An 18822-nucleotide genomic window follows, 5' to 3' on the forward strand; every position below is an offset into this window, starting at 1 on the left:
AGCACATTACAGTTTGAGATGTGACATATTTTGCTTTGATCATTCCCAGAAAGTAGCCATGTTTTCTAGTCGGAGGTAAAGATTATCTGGGTCCCTTAGGCATTTTTTTCTTACCCAGCCTCTTTTGCTAAGGAGTGAAAAAAGAAACGCTTGATTACAGCTTGTTTAACTGTAGCTATACCCCTAGTGCCTACAGGCATCTATACGAACCACCTCCGGATTGACAAGTTCGAAACCTTTCTTCTTGGGCCGCGCATTTTGTCAGTCACCTCAACAATCAGTTGGCCAGGTGCAGAGATTAACGTCCCGATTCATGGAAATGTGTGCATTTATCCCGCAAAGGCTGCTCACCGAGAACGACACTGCGCGAGCTTGGGCGCAGAATTCATTCTGCACACTCCGCGTATTCACGGAATTGTTTGCGCAAAGTAACCGTATACTCAAGTCGCAGCCGGAACAATGCCGACACGCCCCTATGCAAAGCAAAAACAGCCAGAACAGCTACCTTTGCGTGCTCCCCGGGCACAAATACATGCAGCCTTCAAATAGTGCGTGGAGTCCCACGATAGCAGGCCTGCATCTCAGCGACCCTGCGCGGGGTCCCCCATAACTGTTACTGGCACCACGACAACAATATGCGTACGGTTTATCGTAACTCAGGTAAAACTCAGAAGATCTGCATGCAAGCCCCCGTAAACCGTTCCTGCACCCTGCTACACTGCGTACACGCACCCCTAAATCAGATCGGAACCACGGCTGCGTACACGCACACCTAAATCTGAATACCAATCTTACCTCTACGTGGTAACTATTGTGTGCAAGTGTCTGTATGGCTGCCTCCGGGTGGCGGATAGTACGAGAGGTTGCACAGTTGGATCCATGAATACGTATCGTTCCATGCAATAGTGGGAGTGCGATGGACTGCCTGCGGGCCCTCCCTCGTAATGCCCACTTTTTGCCTTGTTCTTCCTCATTTTCCGTGTTCCGCCCCTACCCTGCCCTCTGCGCAAGCCATGCACACGCTGTGCGTGGTGTCTCACGCAAGGCACTCAGCCTCTCGCAATGACGTGCTGAGCCTGTGCCAAATCCCTGCATAGTACAAAAACAGGATTGTGCCCGCAGTTTGGCATGCAAAGTCCGGATTCCATGAATCGGGCCCTAAGTCTTTATTTCAATGATTGAAGTGGCTCCTAAATTTTTAACAAAAGTGGTCTGTCCTAGAGCTGAATTTGATAAGTATGTGACTACTGACAGGATAATACTTAATATTTTTTTAATTCTTATACAGTGATGCTAGTACACCTTGATCCTTTCAATTATATAAAGTCTGAAAGAAATGCTAGAAAAGTGTGCCTCTGTGACAGTCTCTGCTTATTTTGCGATATGTAAATGAGTGAAATATTGCAGAATAACATTTCACTAATCGAAGCAGTTACTTCCCAACACATGTCCTGCTGGCAGCCATTGCTCGGGGGATTTGTTTCGGGGTTGATGGTACTTAGCTGGTGCATATTATTATGTTAATGTTAATGTTAAAGGTTACTTGTACCGCGCACTATCATCACTGGAGCGCGTTGGGCTTTGGAGGAACTATATCAGTGGAATTAACATGAGGATGAAATTGGTCTCCCTGGAAGTTGTAAATGATTTGTCAAATATAAATGAAGTCAATCACAAATGACATAATAGAAATAAAAAAGAAGGAGGTGACTTTGAATTACACCTTCCGGTGGCGGCCATTGTAAATTGTATTGTTGTCATCAACCTCATCATGTTCAGCTAGTGAAGAATATTTAGTTTATTAAATGCAATAATTTAATTAATCTCAAGATTGAGATTTATCCACAACACACAAGTATTTATCCGATGTTCATACATGATGCTGTTGAATTATAGTCACATAGGAATAAAGTTGAGTGAAATGAACATATGTTCCTTATTGCTTTGGTAAGGATTGTACTTAAGATTTTCAGGTAACCCAAGCTGGTAGTGTGCAGAGGTTAGCGATTTTTAGAGTATGTTTTACAATTAAATAAGAAAAATATTTAGAGAGGTTACTCAAATGCGCCAACCTTATTAAGAAAAAAATGGTTTAAAGGTGAGTCCGTTTTTTTCTTTTATTTTTCACAATGTGTTACAAGATGATCAAACAGATAATTTTCCAATTAGGTGTTTTCTTCAAACCTTATATATTCCCATAAATTGTTATGCACAGATCCTTGATACAATTTAATGTGAGGTTGCCACATAAATTGCTATATATAAATCCTTACTATAAGTTGGTATGAGGTGTTTCTTCACACCTTTTTTTGGTAGCTCATCGTAACAGAAAGCAATCAGACTGCTCCGATCCAGTCAGAAGGCGGCACAATGTTTTGGAGCAACACTCATGCTGACAACATAGCACAATTATATTAAATTGTGCATTTGGTCGCTTCTTTGTGTTTTTACAACAAATCAGCGGTCACCAAGGGAATACTTCTTTTATTTGGCTGCAATAGTTTCTTCTATGTTTTACAATTAACCAGAAAATATTGAATTTTTCTCATAAAACAACAATATGATGAATACATATACTTTGCAAATAACACATTCTGATACATTTCACACATAACTGTACACAGGATGATTACATGATAACAAACTCAGAGAAGATGTCCCCGTCTATCCTCTGTGCTGTGGCCTGTATCGGTCAAATTGCACTGGTCAATCCATCGTGCCGCCTTGTGACTGGATCGGAGCAGTCTGATTGCTTTCTGTTACGATGACCCCTTCTTGGTCCTTGAAGTGAGTGTGTAGGTGACTCAGGGGGCCGGGCCCCACATGTTGCTATTTGATGTGTGGGCTGGGGGTTGTGTTCGTGGATCCCTTGGTCATCCCACAACACTAGGCGGCCTGGGGCATAGGGTAGCCACATGGCAGTCAAAACCGCTCTTGGCCCTTTAGAAAAAAATCAGATTCAGGATTTCATGAAGAAATCTGTGGGTCTGGTACAAGTGAACCCATGGTGCTTGAGCACTAAGGGGTACTTCTCTGACTTACCTGAAACGTTAACGTCAGAACAGGTTTGACGTACCATTACGACAATAGTCACAGAGAACGAAACAGATGCGCGTTTCACTCTCTGAGTTCCATGTTATCCGGTAGCCGACAGGTGGCAAAATCCAAAATGGCAGACTCCCCTTTCAAAAGGTTGGTGTACAGGTGAAAAGAGGCGGGGAAAATGAGCACTGACAGAAATGGACAAAGCACCTCCAGATCCATCAACCAATCCCGAAACAAAAACATGATTACTACACTTATTGGAAGGTCCCTGTGCTGCGCCCCGCTAAGCCAGAGGGGAAACAAACGTACAAAATCCGGTGCAGGGAAAGGTTAGGTGTGTTAGTTTATGGCAGCGGAGCAGCGAGAGAAGAGGCAGAAGACTTGGAGTTCAGGAGGAAGTGGTAGTGCAGGAGGAGTTAGAGTTCCGGAGGAGGTGGAGATGTAGGATGAGTTGGCCGTGGATAACAAGCTCCTGTTGCAGGAAGAGGTTGCCATGCAGGAGGAGGTGCAGGACGAGTTGGCAGGGGAAACAAAGGCTGTGGTGTAGGGGGGGGGTTGAATGAGGGGAAGAGTAGAAGGTGGCAAGAACAGGGGAGAATGAAGAAGTTAGAAGGCAAGGCAGTTGAAGAAGAGGAGTGAAAATAAAGAGCAGAAGGAGGACCCTGGGAAGTCCTTTGGAGACTCAGGGAGAGTACCGTAGAGCAGGTATGGCAACTTAAGTCTATTGCTTGTCGGGGGAGGAACAAGCATGTGGCAGAACATTGAGGATATCCGACAGCAATCAGCTTGATTGCTAGAGGCGGGATCTAGCATGCAGCCCAGCAAGACTGAGCGAATGACAGCTCAGCAAGGAGGAGAGAAAAAGAAGGCTTGCAATTGCAAAGTTCAAGACCTCGTTACAGGGAGAGGACCTAGAGCCCCAAAGAGCACCCTGACACAGTCGGGGACCACTGCACCTCTGCAACGCTGAGCTTGCTTCAGGAGAACCTCTAGTTACAATAACAAGAGTGAAAGAGAGAACTTAGCGATGCTATTCACCCCATGTCTAGCGAGGTAAAGGCCAAAACCCCACCAGCATGTCAGTGTCCAGAAAGACTCTCCTGTACGGAGACTGTGAGTGGCGCCAGACAGACCCGGAGCCAAAGTAACTGGAGCTAAATACTTTGTTGTGTGTAAGCGGTCCATGGGTGACAGAGGAGAGAGACCAGAACAGATAACCGGGACCTTAGAAACTACACCTTGGAAAATCATACCTGATGAGCTGATCGACTGGTTCAACATGACCTATCCCAGGGGCTCTGATTCCTGGCAGAGGAACCAGGAGTAGGGTAGGAGAGACACTGTGTGGTGAGAAAAAGTACAAGATTAATCCAGCAGGCGTGTGGAGAGGCCCACTGGAGACTAAGTGAGAACATTTTGTGGAATTAACTCTGAAGCTAAAAGGATCCAGAGACAACTGGAGCAATGACATTTTGACCAAGAACTGGTTGTGCCTTGGGCAGTGTCAAAGGGAGGGGGATTTAATTACTGAAATAATGGGATGTGTGGGGCTCCTAGCACAGTTTCGGATACCTTCTGTTTATTCTCTTTGCCTGGTAGCCAAAAAAACCTAATAAAACCCCTCTTCTTGAATCTGATTAGTGTTTCTGGCAGCGTTTTCCCATGTGATTGTAACATGTGCATAACGATGCAGGAACATGTTCAATACCAACCTATCTGATTTGGTCAATGTCCTGTGGGGCTGTGCCCACATTGCCGATCCTGCACAAGAGCTTGTCTGAGATCAGGGTTATGAATTCCTCACTTGGCACAGGATGGCAATATTTAGGATCATGCCTGGTGTAGAGGCTTAGCTTGGCATAAAATGGCAGAACTGGGGCTTTTGCTGCATGCATTGGCCTACGATGGCATCACCTGGGCGTGTGAGGCTGCAGCTGTTATAGGCAGCTGCACACGGCACAGGATGATGCCACTGAGGTACTTGAGGCTGCACTCGAGAAATGATGGAATCACCTTTAATAGGAAGTTGGCCAAAGATCCATGCACCGAAGAATCCAGGCACTAGTCACAACCACCACAGCATAATACGGTGATGCACCCAAGAATATGGCCACGGGCCACAACCACCACACCACAACTTGCCCTTAACTTCCCAATTCAAACACCATCTGCAGACATAGAAATAGAGTGCTAATTCTCATGCTTCATAAATCAATGGACGAATGTCTGTTAATCCAGTGCTGCTAATTTAACCCACACATTCCTCACATTTTATCAAAACGGATGAAATGAGGTGTTGCTTGATTGAGGCCTGGAAAGCAAGGCCCCCCTCACTGGGACGCTCTGCAATGCTGTTGCATTTTGAATTAGGGAAAGCAGAGGTATGTAACGCCGATTTAAAATGCCATGTGGCAGTGTGCATGTCCTTGAACATGAATCTTTCAGTACAGTCATGCTAATGCATGCTAATGGAAGCGAGCAATGTGTCAGCATGCTGGACTACTTCCCATTGGTATGTTGAAATGGTGGCTCAGGACCATGCTGAGGGATTGTGGCCAATGTTTATTTTTTTATTTATTGTAAAATAGTTTCAATTAAACTTTATAAATTCTTAATCAAAAAGGTATAAGTATAAGGAAAGAAAAATAAAACGACAAATTCATGATTCATACTAAACAGCAAATACATAACAAAAAAGTAAAAAAAGGGGGTGGAAAAAGGAAAAGGGTGGAAAAGGGGATCACCTATAATTTAAAACAATAATTCCAGTTACATATTAAGAATACAAGTTCTACATTTTCAAATTTACAAAAGCGAAAAATAGGAATTCTTAGAGAGTAAAAGTCACAAATAAAAGTTGCGAGAACGTTGCATGTAGATTTCATTCTATGGGCCTCATTACGAGGTTCGCGGAACGGGGTTAACGGGCTCCGCTAATGGAGGCAGACCCGTTAAACCCGTCCTGCGAAATTACGAGGTCCCCTTGCGGGACCCGGTAAGGACGCCTGGCAAAACCAGGCGTTGTTACCGGGTCCCGCGAGGGGAAGAGGGAGCAAACAACGGGCCGCTCGTAATCAGCCCGTTGTTAGCTTCCTCTCCCATTCCCATTGAGCCCTATGGGGGCCCAGATGGGAATGGGGAAGGCCTGGGCCGGGTTCCCAGAGGGAGGAATTACCGGGCCCTCCATACTCGGAATGGCCTGGTAATTCCCCATTCAGGGAACCCGGCAAAGGAGCCCGGTTTGGCGGTAGCCATGGAGCTATTAGCTCCATGGCTACCGCCAAACTCGTAATGAGGCCCTATGAGTTTTAACTTTTTGGGATATTGGACAATTTTGATAAGGTGCTTTGTTGGTCTGCCTTGCAGCATATAGCACCATGAGCTCTCTGTGTTCAAATGATTGAAGGAATGTGTGATAGATTTAATGCCATCCTCACGATCATTCTGTGATTTACTGCAGTATATCATGAGATGTTTCAGCGACTCTTGGGAGTCTTGACATTATCTACATTTTGCATTTTCTTGTTGGCCTCTGAGATATAAGACCTCTCCAGTTGGTAGCAAATTAAGGCAAACTCGCATGAAACCTTCTGTGAATCGTCTATCTGGGCACTGTGGCCATTGTGGTTGCTGATGTATTATATATATAGAATTGTAGATAGATAACTATCAGCAACGGGGACTATTCCACCGCGGGCCTCCGCGTAACATAGGTAGCTAATGAAAGTGAAGTTCCAGTTTTTGGGGATATCACTTGGAACCCTGAGGTGGGGTACATGCTCTTTGTTGATAGCTATCTTCAGTTTGTTTGTTGTGTATGACCAGCCTCCCTTCCCAACACCTGATCTGCCCAATGAACTCAACAGTGCAGGGCACAGAGAAGCGAGGCATGTTGCAGCTACACACAGCAAATACAATAGATCTCCTTCAGCCGTCCTCCCTGACCACTCTTGTGCATTTCCTTCCTCCTACCCATCACCCCAAAAAAGGGAAACGAAGTACCTAACACCCTCCACATCACCACTCTTGAGGGAATTAATTTAATTGGTTATTTATAACACACTTAATACCCAGAGGTTTCTAAGCACAGACCCGGGGATCGAACCTGTGTTACTCTGCATGGTCTTGCTTGCAAGGTGAGCGTGTTGCCCCTGAGCTAGCCTCCGAATGAACACATCTTTACTTTGAAGGTTAAAACCATCATAGAAGAAGACACCGTACAAGATTAATTAAACAATAGCTTTCAACAGTTCAAATGATACAATTCTGTACTACAATCTTCAACGAGTTTCCTTTCGGATGCAGCCACCTCTCTTGCCTGCTCCCCTTAACACCATCAGCACCCAGTGTAGGATTCCCTGAAGCCAGTCCTCAGGCCCTGCACTGCCAGTGTGAAGGGCACTGCTGGGCATCCGGCCCCTTATGCTGAGAGACCACCTACAGAGCGTGGTGCTGCTGCTGTCTAGCGGCACGGGAGGCACGGGTCTGATCCCACATCCGACCCGCGGCTCCTATGTTCTCAATGATCAGTCTTGCTTGGCAGAACTCTGTGGTCAAAGTGGGCGGGAGCGGTTGGGAGCTGTGCCCTTCTACTTAAGTTGATTGCTCCTATAGTTTTATTTTAAAAAGAAACCGTTCCAGAATGGCTTAATTTTAAAATAAAAGTGTAGGAAGAAGTTGAAACTTGCACTTCAGGGCACTGCCCTGAACGTTCTCTTAAACAGCAGGCGTGTTCCTTTGGGGGTTTGGATTGCGCTTGGGATGGGCAGCCACAGGGTTTGTGGGGAACGGGGGCAGGCCAGCTGGGAACATAGTTGCACTACTTCTTTTCCTAAACTTCGACCACTGGCAGAACACTATTGGCTTTGCTCTGTGGCTTCGGCCTACTCTGCATCCTTCGGGCCCGAGGAGACTTGGTGGCGGCAGAGAAATGCTGCTTTCTACTGCTGTCATATCATTTTGTTTGAAACAATTTTTTTGTGTTCCAACGCTGTGATGTACCAGAGTAAAATGCAGCTTTTAGAAACTACAATTGCTAGTAATGGCTTACTCTGGGCAGCATGGGCAACATAACCTATGGACATTTCCAGTGCATCTATCGAACAGGCATTCAATTGATAGCAGCCATGCTAATTATAATGGATCCCAGCCTATGCCTCTTTGTATATGAGCTGCTTATCACCTTCTTCTGAGCACTATTGTTAGGGAAGCCAACATCTACTGCAGTGTAAATCCTCACCTAAGTCATGGAGTCATGGTTGGCCTGATGTGGTGCCAGTGTGTCTAGAGTCTGCTTGGCTCAGAGGATCCCTGCTCAGGGGGTAATCTACTGATTCTAGGCCATAGCGTGTTTAGGGCTTCTGGGACACGGGCATCCTCCGAAGCTCCACCATCTGATTATACATTAATGGTTTTAAGCCCAAGAGAAAGAACCTGTACTTTAGCCCATGGTTACACCATTGCATTATAGACTGTGGTGACGTTGATAGAGAGCTCCAGGCGGTATGTTGGGGGTGGGGGAATCCTATTCTTGGTGCTCTCAAGGCAGATTCTAGTGCAAGACACTACCAGGTTTCACCGCAGACATCAACAGTGATGGCTGCCAGATCGGCCATCCATAAGGCCAAACTGGCCAATGGAGTGTTGAGGGTCAGTCAAATGTCAAATCACCTACAATGGCAGAAATCATTGTAGGAGTCCTGACTGGGCACTCGATGAATAGGTAAGTTTAAGTCCATTTTTGGGAAATTCTGCTTGCAGTGCATGCTGAGAACTCCATTTTGAGAAGAATGATGTGGGCGTCCACCTAAAGTGGATTTTTGTTGGTTGCAATGTATGTTGATGCTTTCAGCAGGTGTGGTCTCAATCTTAGGAACGCTGCGACAGTCTACTCTACTCTTCATCTTATGGCGCCTATCACAGAAAATCGGACATACAATTAACCTCTGTACGTAAGGCACTTGGTTGCCAGTATACTCTTGTTAACCATAGATTACTTTCTCTTCAGGGTGCTGGTGCCCGAGCGGGCTGGTTTTGGATAGTGAGCAACATTGCGTGTCTCCAGAGGAGTGTCCTTGCGAGGTGGAGGGCGTAACCTACTGGCCGGGACAGCTGGTCAAGGTGAACTGCCAGATCTGCACCTGCCAGGGAGGACAAATGAAACAATGTCGTCAGAATCCAGAGTGCACAGGTGGGTGTGGCCCGATAATATGGGGAAGCGGTCCTTTCTCAATCCATGACTGGAGACTATCTCTGGCCTTCATCAGTATCGAAACACCTTCCTTACTGGGAACCCTATGCCTAAACCCTTCCTATTGTCCCATTTATCAGCATGTTGCCGTAGCAGCCAGGATCCTTACATTTATGGTGGGACTCAGGACAAATCAGCTGCACGGATGCAAGATGCTTAATGTTTGGAGTTCTGTGTGCTTTAAGAAGTTGCGGACCATCAAGTGTATGTGAAGTAGCCCTCATTGATCATACACAATGGTCAAAAGAACAATGCAGCGAAAGTGGAAATCCACCAAAACACAATGGCCCTCATTACGAGGTCGGCAGTAACTTGCCAGTGCGACTGGCGGGTTACTGCCGACCCTGAAACACCATTTCCGGCACCTGACTTCCCGGTGCCACCGGGACTTACAAGTCAGGCACCAGAAAATGTAAGTCCCCATTCCCATGAAGTCCCTTAGGACTCCATGGGAACAGGGACTCGGAAGCACCTGTACCGTTGCTGACATTGCTGGTGCTTCCATGGCAACTCTGTCTGCTGGCACCACTGTGCCCGGCAGGGATAGACCTGTTGGGCGCAGCGGCCCTGGCAGGTAGACTCGTAGTGTGGCGGTCCGGAAACAAGGATGACTGTAGGCTTACCGGCATCCATGTTTCCGGACCGCCACACTCGTAATGCGGCCTACTATATTCCAGAATGGATAGATGAAATAGGAAAATTGGCATCCATGGACAGAATAATCTTGGGAACAGGAGGAAATGAGACACATTTATATATGGTATATACACACACTCCTTAAGATGAATGCAATCCTCTTCTAGGACGTTTTCATTTGACATTTTGTTACAGAAGGATTTCAATTGGAGTTGATCTTTCTAATTAATGATGTGAAGTTGTGAATATAAATTGACATGGTTAATCCTGACATACAATGCTTCATTTCAGACCCCAAGCCACTACTTCTATTGAAAATGCATTTTCGAAAATAATAGTAATATGCATTAAAAGAAATAGATTCGCCTTCTACAGTGCTGAAGTTGTGTATTTTGGGGAATTTCTTAAACTTTTCATTGATAAAGGAACTGCTGTCTTACAGATCCTGTATCTCCAGCAGGCTTGTTCTGGATCCTGGGTCTCCAGCAGTCTTGTTCTGGACCCTGGATCTCCAGCAGGCTTGTTCTGGATCCTGGATCTCCAGCAGTCTTGTTCTGGAGCCTGGATCTCCAGCAGGCTTGTTCTTGATCCTGGATCTCCAGCAGGCTTGTTCTGGATCCTGGATCTCCAGCAGTCTTGTTCTGGATCCTGGATCTCCAGCAGTCTTGTTCTGGAGCCTGGATCTCCAGCAGTCTTGTTCTGGATCCTGGACCTCCAGCAGTCTTGTTCTGGAGCCTGGATCTCCAGCAGTCTTGTTCTGGATCCTGGACCTCCAGCAGGCTTGTTCTGGATCCTGGATCTCCAGCAGTCTTGTTTTGGTGTAGGTCTAGGTAGTAGTTGCAGATATTTTCATGCAGGCTGGAAGAAAAAGAAAGGGAAGGAGGCAACCTGCACACATCTCAGGGGGGCAATTACTTTAGAAATAGTCAAGCATTAAGGAAAACAACTATGATATGAGAGCAACACGGTGCTGTCTGGAATCACAAGGCGAACTGATGAATGGGAATTCTGATAGAGGACTGGGGAGCCTCCCAGTACAGCTGGTGGGGCTAATAGGAATGTGCGGAAGTCTGGAACACACCCTGACGAGTGTGGAAACATTTAGAGACTGTAAAGTCTCGAATATGGGCAGGTAGGATGGATCTCAAGAGTCATGCCCATTGCTTGTTTCTTCTTTGTTCGGTTCTGCCCGCAAGCATGGTCAGCCATCAGTGGTTGGTTAATAGGAACGGTGAAGATGCTGCTCTAACATCTCCCTTTTGTTGATCATTTCATCATTTTTCAGTTCACTGCGGCTGGTCGACCTGGTCTCCGTGGGGAGAGTGTCTGGGGCCATGCGGCGTTCAGAGCATCCAGTGGTCCTTCCGAAGCCCCAACAATCCCAGCAAACATGGCAACGGGAAGCAGTGCAGGGGAATCTACCGCAAAGCGCGCAGGTAATCATAGTCTCCGCCTCAGCTATGCCTTGTGACCTGTGCCCTCGTGGGGGCCATGGATAGTGTCACTGACTGCTAGCACTTCTTGGTCAAGCCATGTCTATTACTGATATTTCATTTTGATGGGCTTTGTTGCATAGCAACGCTTAGTTGGTCAAGATGCTGGGTGGAGAGAGGGGGTATTGGGATGGGTTTGTGGGCCCATAGAGGCGGGGGGGGTTATGTGCTGCATCAAGGTGGGATGACTTGATCCCCATCATCTTTGCCTTCCACTCCTCTATACATGATGCTCCTGAAAAGCATTTGATGAGTGGCAGAGTCTGGCATTATGTAACTGGTTGCACATAGTCAATTGTCCTGTGGTTCTGTGTGGAAATGTCAACACGTCTTTCATACCCCCGAGTTGGATAGGGGCGGGGGGCCAGAGGGTTTCCATGGACTGTCCTCTCTAACTGCTTGTTTTGTGCCAGTTGAATTTCTAGTAGGCCCCTACAGGCCAACCATATGTGCCTTCCTGAAAGGACGGCATGACAAGATCCATTTGCCGCTCTTGTCATCAATGAAAGGAACAACATGTCATTATTAACAAAATTCCATAAGTATTCCTCCAAGCTTTACTCTGGTCCACTGATGTCGTTGGGAGTGTTTTTCAGCAATACCGTTCTTTTTCCAGATGTGTGGCTAGTAGTGCTGTGCAAACTCTAGGCGATACCACTCAAAGTATCCCATTATACAGACCATAAATCCTTGTGGCTCTACGATAGCTCTGAGTTTCTCACCTGGTCTGAACCTTATGCTTTGCTCTTTTTCCTCCCCTCAGGTGCCAGACGGATCAGTGCGAGGCTTGTGACTACCAAGGAAGGACGCACAGCATTGGTGAACGCTGGCGGTCTGGCCAGTGCCAAGTCTGCCAGTGCCTGCCCAACCTAACCGTTCAATGCTCCCAGTACTGTCCGTTTACCACTGTGGCGTGTCCAGAGGTAAGGGCTGCGCACGCAGCCAAGACAGGAAGTCTGTCAACATCCTTCCCACAATCCCAACCCAGTGTGTGTCCATGTCTGTGTTTCACTTCCGGGAATGGACAGCTGCACTGTTAAAGAACAAATAGCAAAGGGCGTCCTACTCTATCAACACAAATGCCCGTGAGAGATAATGTGTGTTGTACACCCTAACTAACTTTGCGCCTTTTCGTGCGCACTAATTTATCTTCATAAATTAGAGTCTGCTCCATTCACCCTTTTCACCAATGGAGGAGGGAAACGAAGCTATTCTATGCCGTTGTCATTGCTAGTCACACACACACACACACACACACACTGAACTGCTTCGGGGTGTGACCATCACCAGGGCACCCCGAGGCAAGGACAGGGGATGACAGAGAGATCGCAATTGAGGAACTTTAGAAGGTACACCAATGGGAAAAATCGTGAAATAACTTGTAAAAGAAGATAGAGACTGGTTTAAAAAAAAAGGGGCGAGCTGCAAGGACAGCCAGGGAAAGCGGTGCCTTGTGCTCCTTTTTCTTATTTGCTTGCACCACACCCTGCTTCAGAAACAATACCCCAGCATCTTCTTCCGAGGGTCCGCCCCCTGTGTCCTGGGCCTAAACAGAGAGAACCCCTGGTCCCATTCTCTCATAGATCTGGTGTGTGGTGTGCATGGCAGGGGTATGGAAATAACACTTCAGTGGCGTGAGGGGCTAGTGGCTGCAACAAGCTCCCATCATTCCACAGTGGGCTAGGTATTCTGGATGCCAGGATATGTTGTAACTCTTTGGATAGTGTTCCGAAGAACCAACGTCCTTGCTTGAGTCTGAGGGACAGGCTTTCAGCTACCTTGAGCCTCACTCTCGTTTGCCCAACCGCAACCAGGAACAAAGTTAATTGTGCTCCATAATCTGAACACAATGCCTGCTGACTTGGAACAAGCTTCTTTTGGTCAACCAACAAGGCACGTGGCCAAAGCAGAAAGCTAGCTAATGTGGATGTCCCAAGTAAGAAGTCCCACAGCATCCACATGGATTGGGGTGTCTGGGAGGAATTTGAAATAGAAAACATTATGAGGGCATATACACACAGTCACACACACACACACGCACGCACGCACGCGCGCACGCGCATCACACCCATACAGCCCCAAGATGACAAATTCCAAGTCTGCCTACCTTAGCACGAGCCTCTCACTCACTTCCAATTGTCTGGGGCTATTCTCACAGGTAGAGCACAATCTGTGCTGTTGTTTAGTAGATAGTGTCCTGAATATAGGAGTCCTGCAGAGATGAAAGTAGTCTCCAACACTTACTTGGAGTTACAGAGAAATGTAGAGTAGTGTGGCGAAGCTAGAAATGAACAAAAGAATGATGGGGGAAGTTAGGGAGCCACTTCGCCGTTTCCAGGTTACATGCTCTAGTCCCTATAGCGAGGTTTTCCTTCTCTGTTTTGAGGTTGGCCTCGGTAGGAGAGGTGTAAACAGCATCAACAGGCATGTCTTCAGTGTGTATTGCTCAGTGGCTTTGGGAAGCTCTTCCTTTGCACCTGTAGCAGTGAGATCTCTGGCAGCACAAAGTGCTGTTAACCTTTCAACATTCCTTCTGGACGTGACCCAATTGGTGAAGGATTCAATCTTTGCAAAGGGGCAGCTAAGTCACCAAAGAGAAGAAATTACTTTCATGCAGGGTAAGTGAAAACAGGCTTTACCTAAGGGATTGCTTACCACAAGGGACATTCACTCGCTAATTTGAAAAATAAGAAAACTATTAAAAAGGAGCAGTGAATCCCAGGTATCAATCCACACAAGTACAAAGGTAAGTTACTCAACATACCAACAGTAACCTAGAGAAGGTGAAGGTGAGTGATCCAACACAATCAACAATCTGCACTTCGGAGAACATAACAATCTTTGCATTAGGGACAGCTCTGTGCGTGGAATCGTTAATGTGTAAAACACTACAGCACTTACCAGGAGCTAAGAGTAAAGTTACTAGCGGTTCACTCAAGTTACACAGCGCCAGCAAACCATGTGCACACCGTAAGTAGCTCCGTTTTTGCAGCTCTGTGTAACTTACAAAAAGTAAGTAACTAAACTGCAAGTCATCCAAAATAATGCATTAAGAGCGGCAGAAAAAATATCCCCAAAAAATAGCATAGCTCCTTGGCCAGACGAAGGGCCAATTGGATGCCAGTTTGAGACCGCATCACATTCAAAACCCTCTCTATCACTCACAAGTGCTTAACCCACACTGCCCTCAGATATCTAACTAACAAATTTACCAAACATCTATCCAACGGACCCACCCGCTCAACTCTTTCGCACCTCCTCACCGTACCAAACTTCAAACTAGAAAAGGCAGGAGGCCACAGCTTGGCAGTTGTAGCAGCCGAACAGTGGAATGTCCTCCCCCTGTCCCTTAGAAGAGACCCCTCCCACATGTCCTTTAAAAAAAAATTGGAAAACTTGGCTTCTCTCGCAAGATCTATAGATCACCCTGTACCACACTTATGGATGTCCTGCCAACTGGGTTTCCCCCACCACTACTGCACTTAAAAGCTCACATCTGTACTGTACTGCACCGAGCTATGCTCTGCTGCCATCACTGTAATTACTGTGTCATGTTTGTACTGTGACCAGCCCCAGATGCCTTCGGGTTTGGCGCGCTCTATGATTGTCAAATAATATAAAAATAAAAATAAGTAACTATTTGAGTTTTTACTCAATACATACACTAGTAGTTAATTGCCACATATTTGGGAGGTCACTGAGTCTTTCAACCATGCATCTCACCACTTAAAACCGCATGTTTTGTGGTTTTGTGGTTTTCCGAAACCCACTGTTAAGGGATGTGATGAGACCTACCCTAAGTGGAAGAGCGGGGTTTCCGCCATGTTAGACCAACATTCTCTCACTGAGTGACATAGAGCAGTCGGGCTTCAGCTAAAGTGAGGAAGGATAGCTCAGTGGCAACGTGTTTGTCTTGGAAGCAAGACAACATGGTGCAACACAGGTTCGAATCCTCATCCTGCGTGTTATAAATAAACAATAGAATAAAGTATAATTGGTCCAATACAAAAAACGATTCCCCACACTGTTTAGTTTTGCATTGAGGTTACAACTAGTGTCAATTTAGAACCTGAAAATATATCAACAAAGCAAATATATAGCAATGACAGTTAAGGGGATAAGGCCTTAATTCTACTTCACTCCAAGACACACCCTATAGGCAGGACTTAATTTGTAAAAAAGTAAGGGCCAGGGCCCAAATATTTTCTAGCACTCCTGTGACACAGTGTGTGGGCAGTTCCCCAGTCAGAGCTTCTTCTCACAGTGTCGACATATTTGGGGTTACATCACAGCTCGCACCTGCTCATTGTGGTTGATGGATGCACTGTCTCTTATCGCTCTATAATAAAAGTGAGTCTCAGACAATAAGTGCTGGGGCTCAAAAATAAGTGCCAGTGCTGAGCCCTGGCAAACGCCCCCACAAATTAAGCACTGACTATCGAACTGTAACCTAACAGGTACGCACTAGACCAGGTCAGTCCCACAAAGGAGGGAATACATATATTAGAAAAGTATGGGAGACACGTACAAATGAAGTACACCTAGGGGTTCAATTCCTATCAAGTGTAGACTGCATGCAGGGGACTTTCAATGTTAGCATTTACATGCTGTTGGGTCCCCTGCCTGCAATCATGCAAATGTAAATAGTAAATCCAGGCAAAATTCCCTTTACTCTTCACTTTTACATTCGGTCTTGGAAAAAAGTAAATGCCTCCTGCAAATTATGCGCTGCAGTCAGCGCTTTAGAAATGGATTCCTATGGAATCCACATGCTTTTCGCAGGTGCTAAATGGAGGAGGCTTCCATAGGAATCAAATCGTTTTCCACCTGCCTGCAAATCTCACGCAAGCGCAAAACACATTTACTTTGAAGATGAAGGAGGAAGTGCAGCAGAGATCTTAACTCCATGTCATGCCCCTTCTCCGCCCTCAAAGCAAATTAAAATGGCGCAGAGAGGTAAATGAAGGCATACTCGCTGTGCTTTTATGCATTCGTTTCCCACTCTGCACCATGTAAAATGACCCCCTAAGAATGTCAGTGCTGGGCTACAATTAGTAGTTAGTGTAGGCCATAATTATATTTCCTTTGCAGAGAGTGAACTACATTGATTTATTGTTGTACATTCTATAATAAATCTCTTCTACTTCCTAAAATGAGTGTTTCTTCTAAAAGATTAGGGCCCTATGGTGGAACAGAGAAAATGCAGGAGTTTAAGACGTTTCCAAAAGTTCTCCCATAGGAAACAATGAGGCACAATCCCACAGGTCGGCCGCGGTTAAAGGGAAAAGCAAGGTATGTTCTCCTTTCACCTCACAGGTGCAGTAGACGGGGTAACCAGAAGGGATCTCCCATGTATACCCTCAGCTGGGTGCTGAGAGACTCAGTAGTCCAGGAAGATCTGTTAGACAAAGAAGCACAAAGCCTTCTACAGGCAGTAGAGACCAATCGTAGAGTAGGGGACTCAAAACCCTATTACTCCCTGACGCAGGGGACTGCTAGCCGTGGTTGGGACTCTGAGTAGAAGGTGCTCAGACCGATGACCCAGCAAGGATCCAGACGTTCAACGAAAAAACACCCGGGACACCGGGAAGGATGAGGCAGAAGAACCAGTAGCCACAGAGACGACGACAGGAAGATGGAAGAACCCGGCCAATGTTCCACGTCAGCTCAGGAGAGCAGGAAGGCATAGCCGGCCAATCCCACACGGAGGCAAAGGCAGGAGGGGACCCAGGATGTTCCAAACACGGGGCTGAGGCCAGCCAATAGCAAGCCACGTGATAACTCTTCCCCTATCTCATATTGCTTTTCATTTTCTTCTTTCAAGATTAATTGCATATATGTATTGATTATGCTTTTGTGAATTCCAATATAGCATGAAATCCTTAGATAAGCAGTTTTATTACTGGTGGCAATCTGAGGGCAATTACCCCGTACCAGTATTATTGCCTTTATGGCGCTAACCGATGGAGATTTAATGAAATAGCCCTAGTGGTAATTGAATAAATTTGCATGCATGATCTAGAAACGTCCCTTGGGCTCTCCGTACTTCCCACCTTGCCAGGAAAGGCTTGCTCCTGCAGCAGGCAGGGCTGGGAACCCCCCCCCCCCCACAGATGCTGCAGGAAAGCAGCAATAGCATTCAGGAGAAGGAATGCCAATAGCCAAACCTTACAGTACACACCTGCCTACCTTCACTCCCTGCATATTCATTCCTTCGTGCCCCAACTGCCAGCTCCTCCTTTTCTATTGAGTGCCTGGTTGGGGAACAGCTCTTGCTCCATCCTTGTGTCCGTGCATACTTTTCTATGTGACTTTTGGTCCCTTTTAGTGCTCCTTTTGAACAAATTGGGAATGTTTTTCTTTTTGTTTTACACAGGAGACTTTGCCTCTTGTGTTTGTTTTCTTAAAACGTTTTTAAAAAGACTAAAGGTCCAATTAGGTTTTTGGGTAAAGTATGTTGCCAAATTCTTCCTTAGTGTGAGAGATGCTTGCCCTGTCCCGTGCGGTTTAAAGAGTACATGCAACGCATGCACACTTTATTTGCTGCAGTTCCTCACAACTTCGGTGTCGCATGCCTTGGAAACCTCTGTCGGTTGTAGTCCTGTATCTTCTCTACTCTAATCACACTGCGGTCCATCCTGAGTCGCTTAGCCCTGTATCTTCTCTACTCTAATCACACTGCGGTCCATCCTGAGTCGCTTAGCTCTGTATCTTCTCTACTCTAATCACACTGCGGTCCATCCTGAGTCACTTCTTGTTGTAGTCATGTACCTTCTCTACTCTAATGACACTGCGATCCATCCTGAGTCACTTCCTGTTGTAGTCCTGTATCTTTTCTACTGTAATCACACTGCAGTCCATCCTGAGTCACTTAGCCCGGTATCTTCTCTACTCTAATCACACTGCAGTCCATCCTGAGTCACTTCCTGTTGTAGTCCCGTATCTTCTCTACTCTAATCACACTGCGGTCCATCCTGAGTCACTTAGCTCGGTATCTTCTCTACTGTAATCACACTGTGGTCCATCCTGAGTCACTTCCTGTTGTAGTCCTGTATCTTCTCTACTCTAATCACACTGCGGCCTATGCTGAGCCACTTCCTGTTGTAGTCCTGTATCTTCTCTACTCTAATCACGCTGTGGTCCATCCTAAGTCACTTCAACATATGCCGTCCATGAGATTGGGTCCTGTGCCAGAGTCCATGGTCGAATTTGTCGTGACCTGCTACCCGCAGACTTAGGTATGGGTGCACTGAGGAAGGTTCCTTCGGTACCAGGCAGGAAGTCACTTCACCACTTCATGGGCTTCTTAAGGACAGTTCAGTGGCTGCTAGTTCTGGAACTTTCAGCCCACAGGTGACCTCCTAATGTGCATGCCGTAACCACCCACAATCCGTTGGT

At 46.3% G+C, this 18822-nt stretch overlaps 1 protein-coding gene across 1 annotated transcript in view; it reads left to right on the plus strand.

Annotated features, from left to right (window-relative positions):
- Positions 1–18822, plus strand: part of LOC138567897 (SCO-spondin-like) — a 1036222-nt gene that overhangs the window by 363309 nt on the left and 654091 nt on the right. Inside the window, exons 37-39 of the mRNA XM_069646396.1 lie at positions 9053–9235; positions 11217–11367; positions 12188–12347. Of these exons, the coding sequence (XP_069502497.1) occupies positions 9053–9235; positions 11217–11367; positions 12188–12347 (494 nt within the window). The remainder of the gene's footprint in view (positions 1–9052; positions 9236–11216; positions 11368–12187; positions 12348–18822) is intronic.

The sequence above is a fragment of the Ambystoma mexicanum genome, chromosome 2p (genome assembly GCF_040938575.1).
Source record: "Ambystoma mexicanum isolate Mex_15411 chromosome 2p, UKY_AmexF1_1, whole genome shotgun sequence".
In the NCBI taxonomy this organism is placed as follows: domain Eukaryota; kingdom Metazoa; phylum Chordata; class Amphibia; order Caudata; family Ambystomatidae; genus Ambystoma; species Ambystoma mexicanum.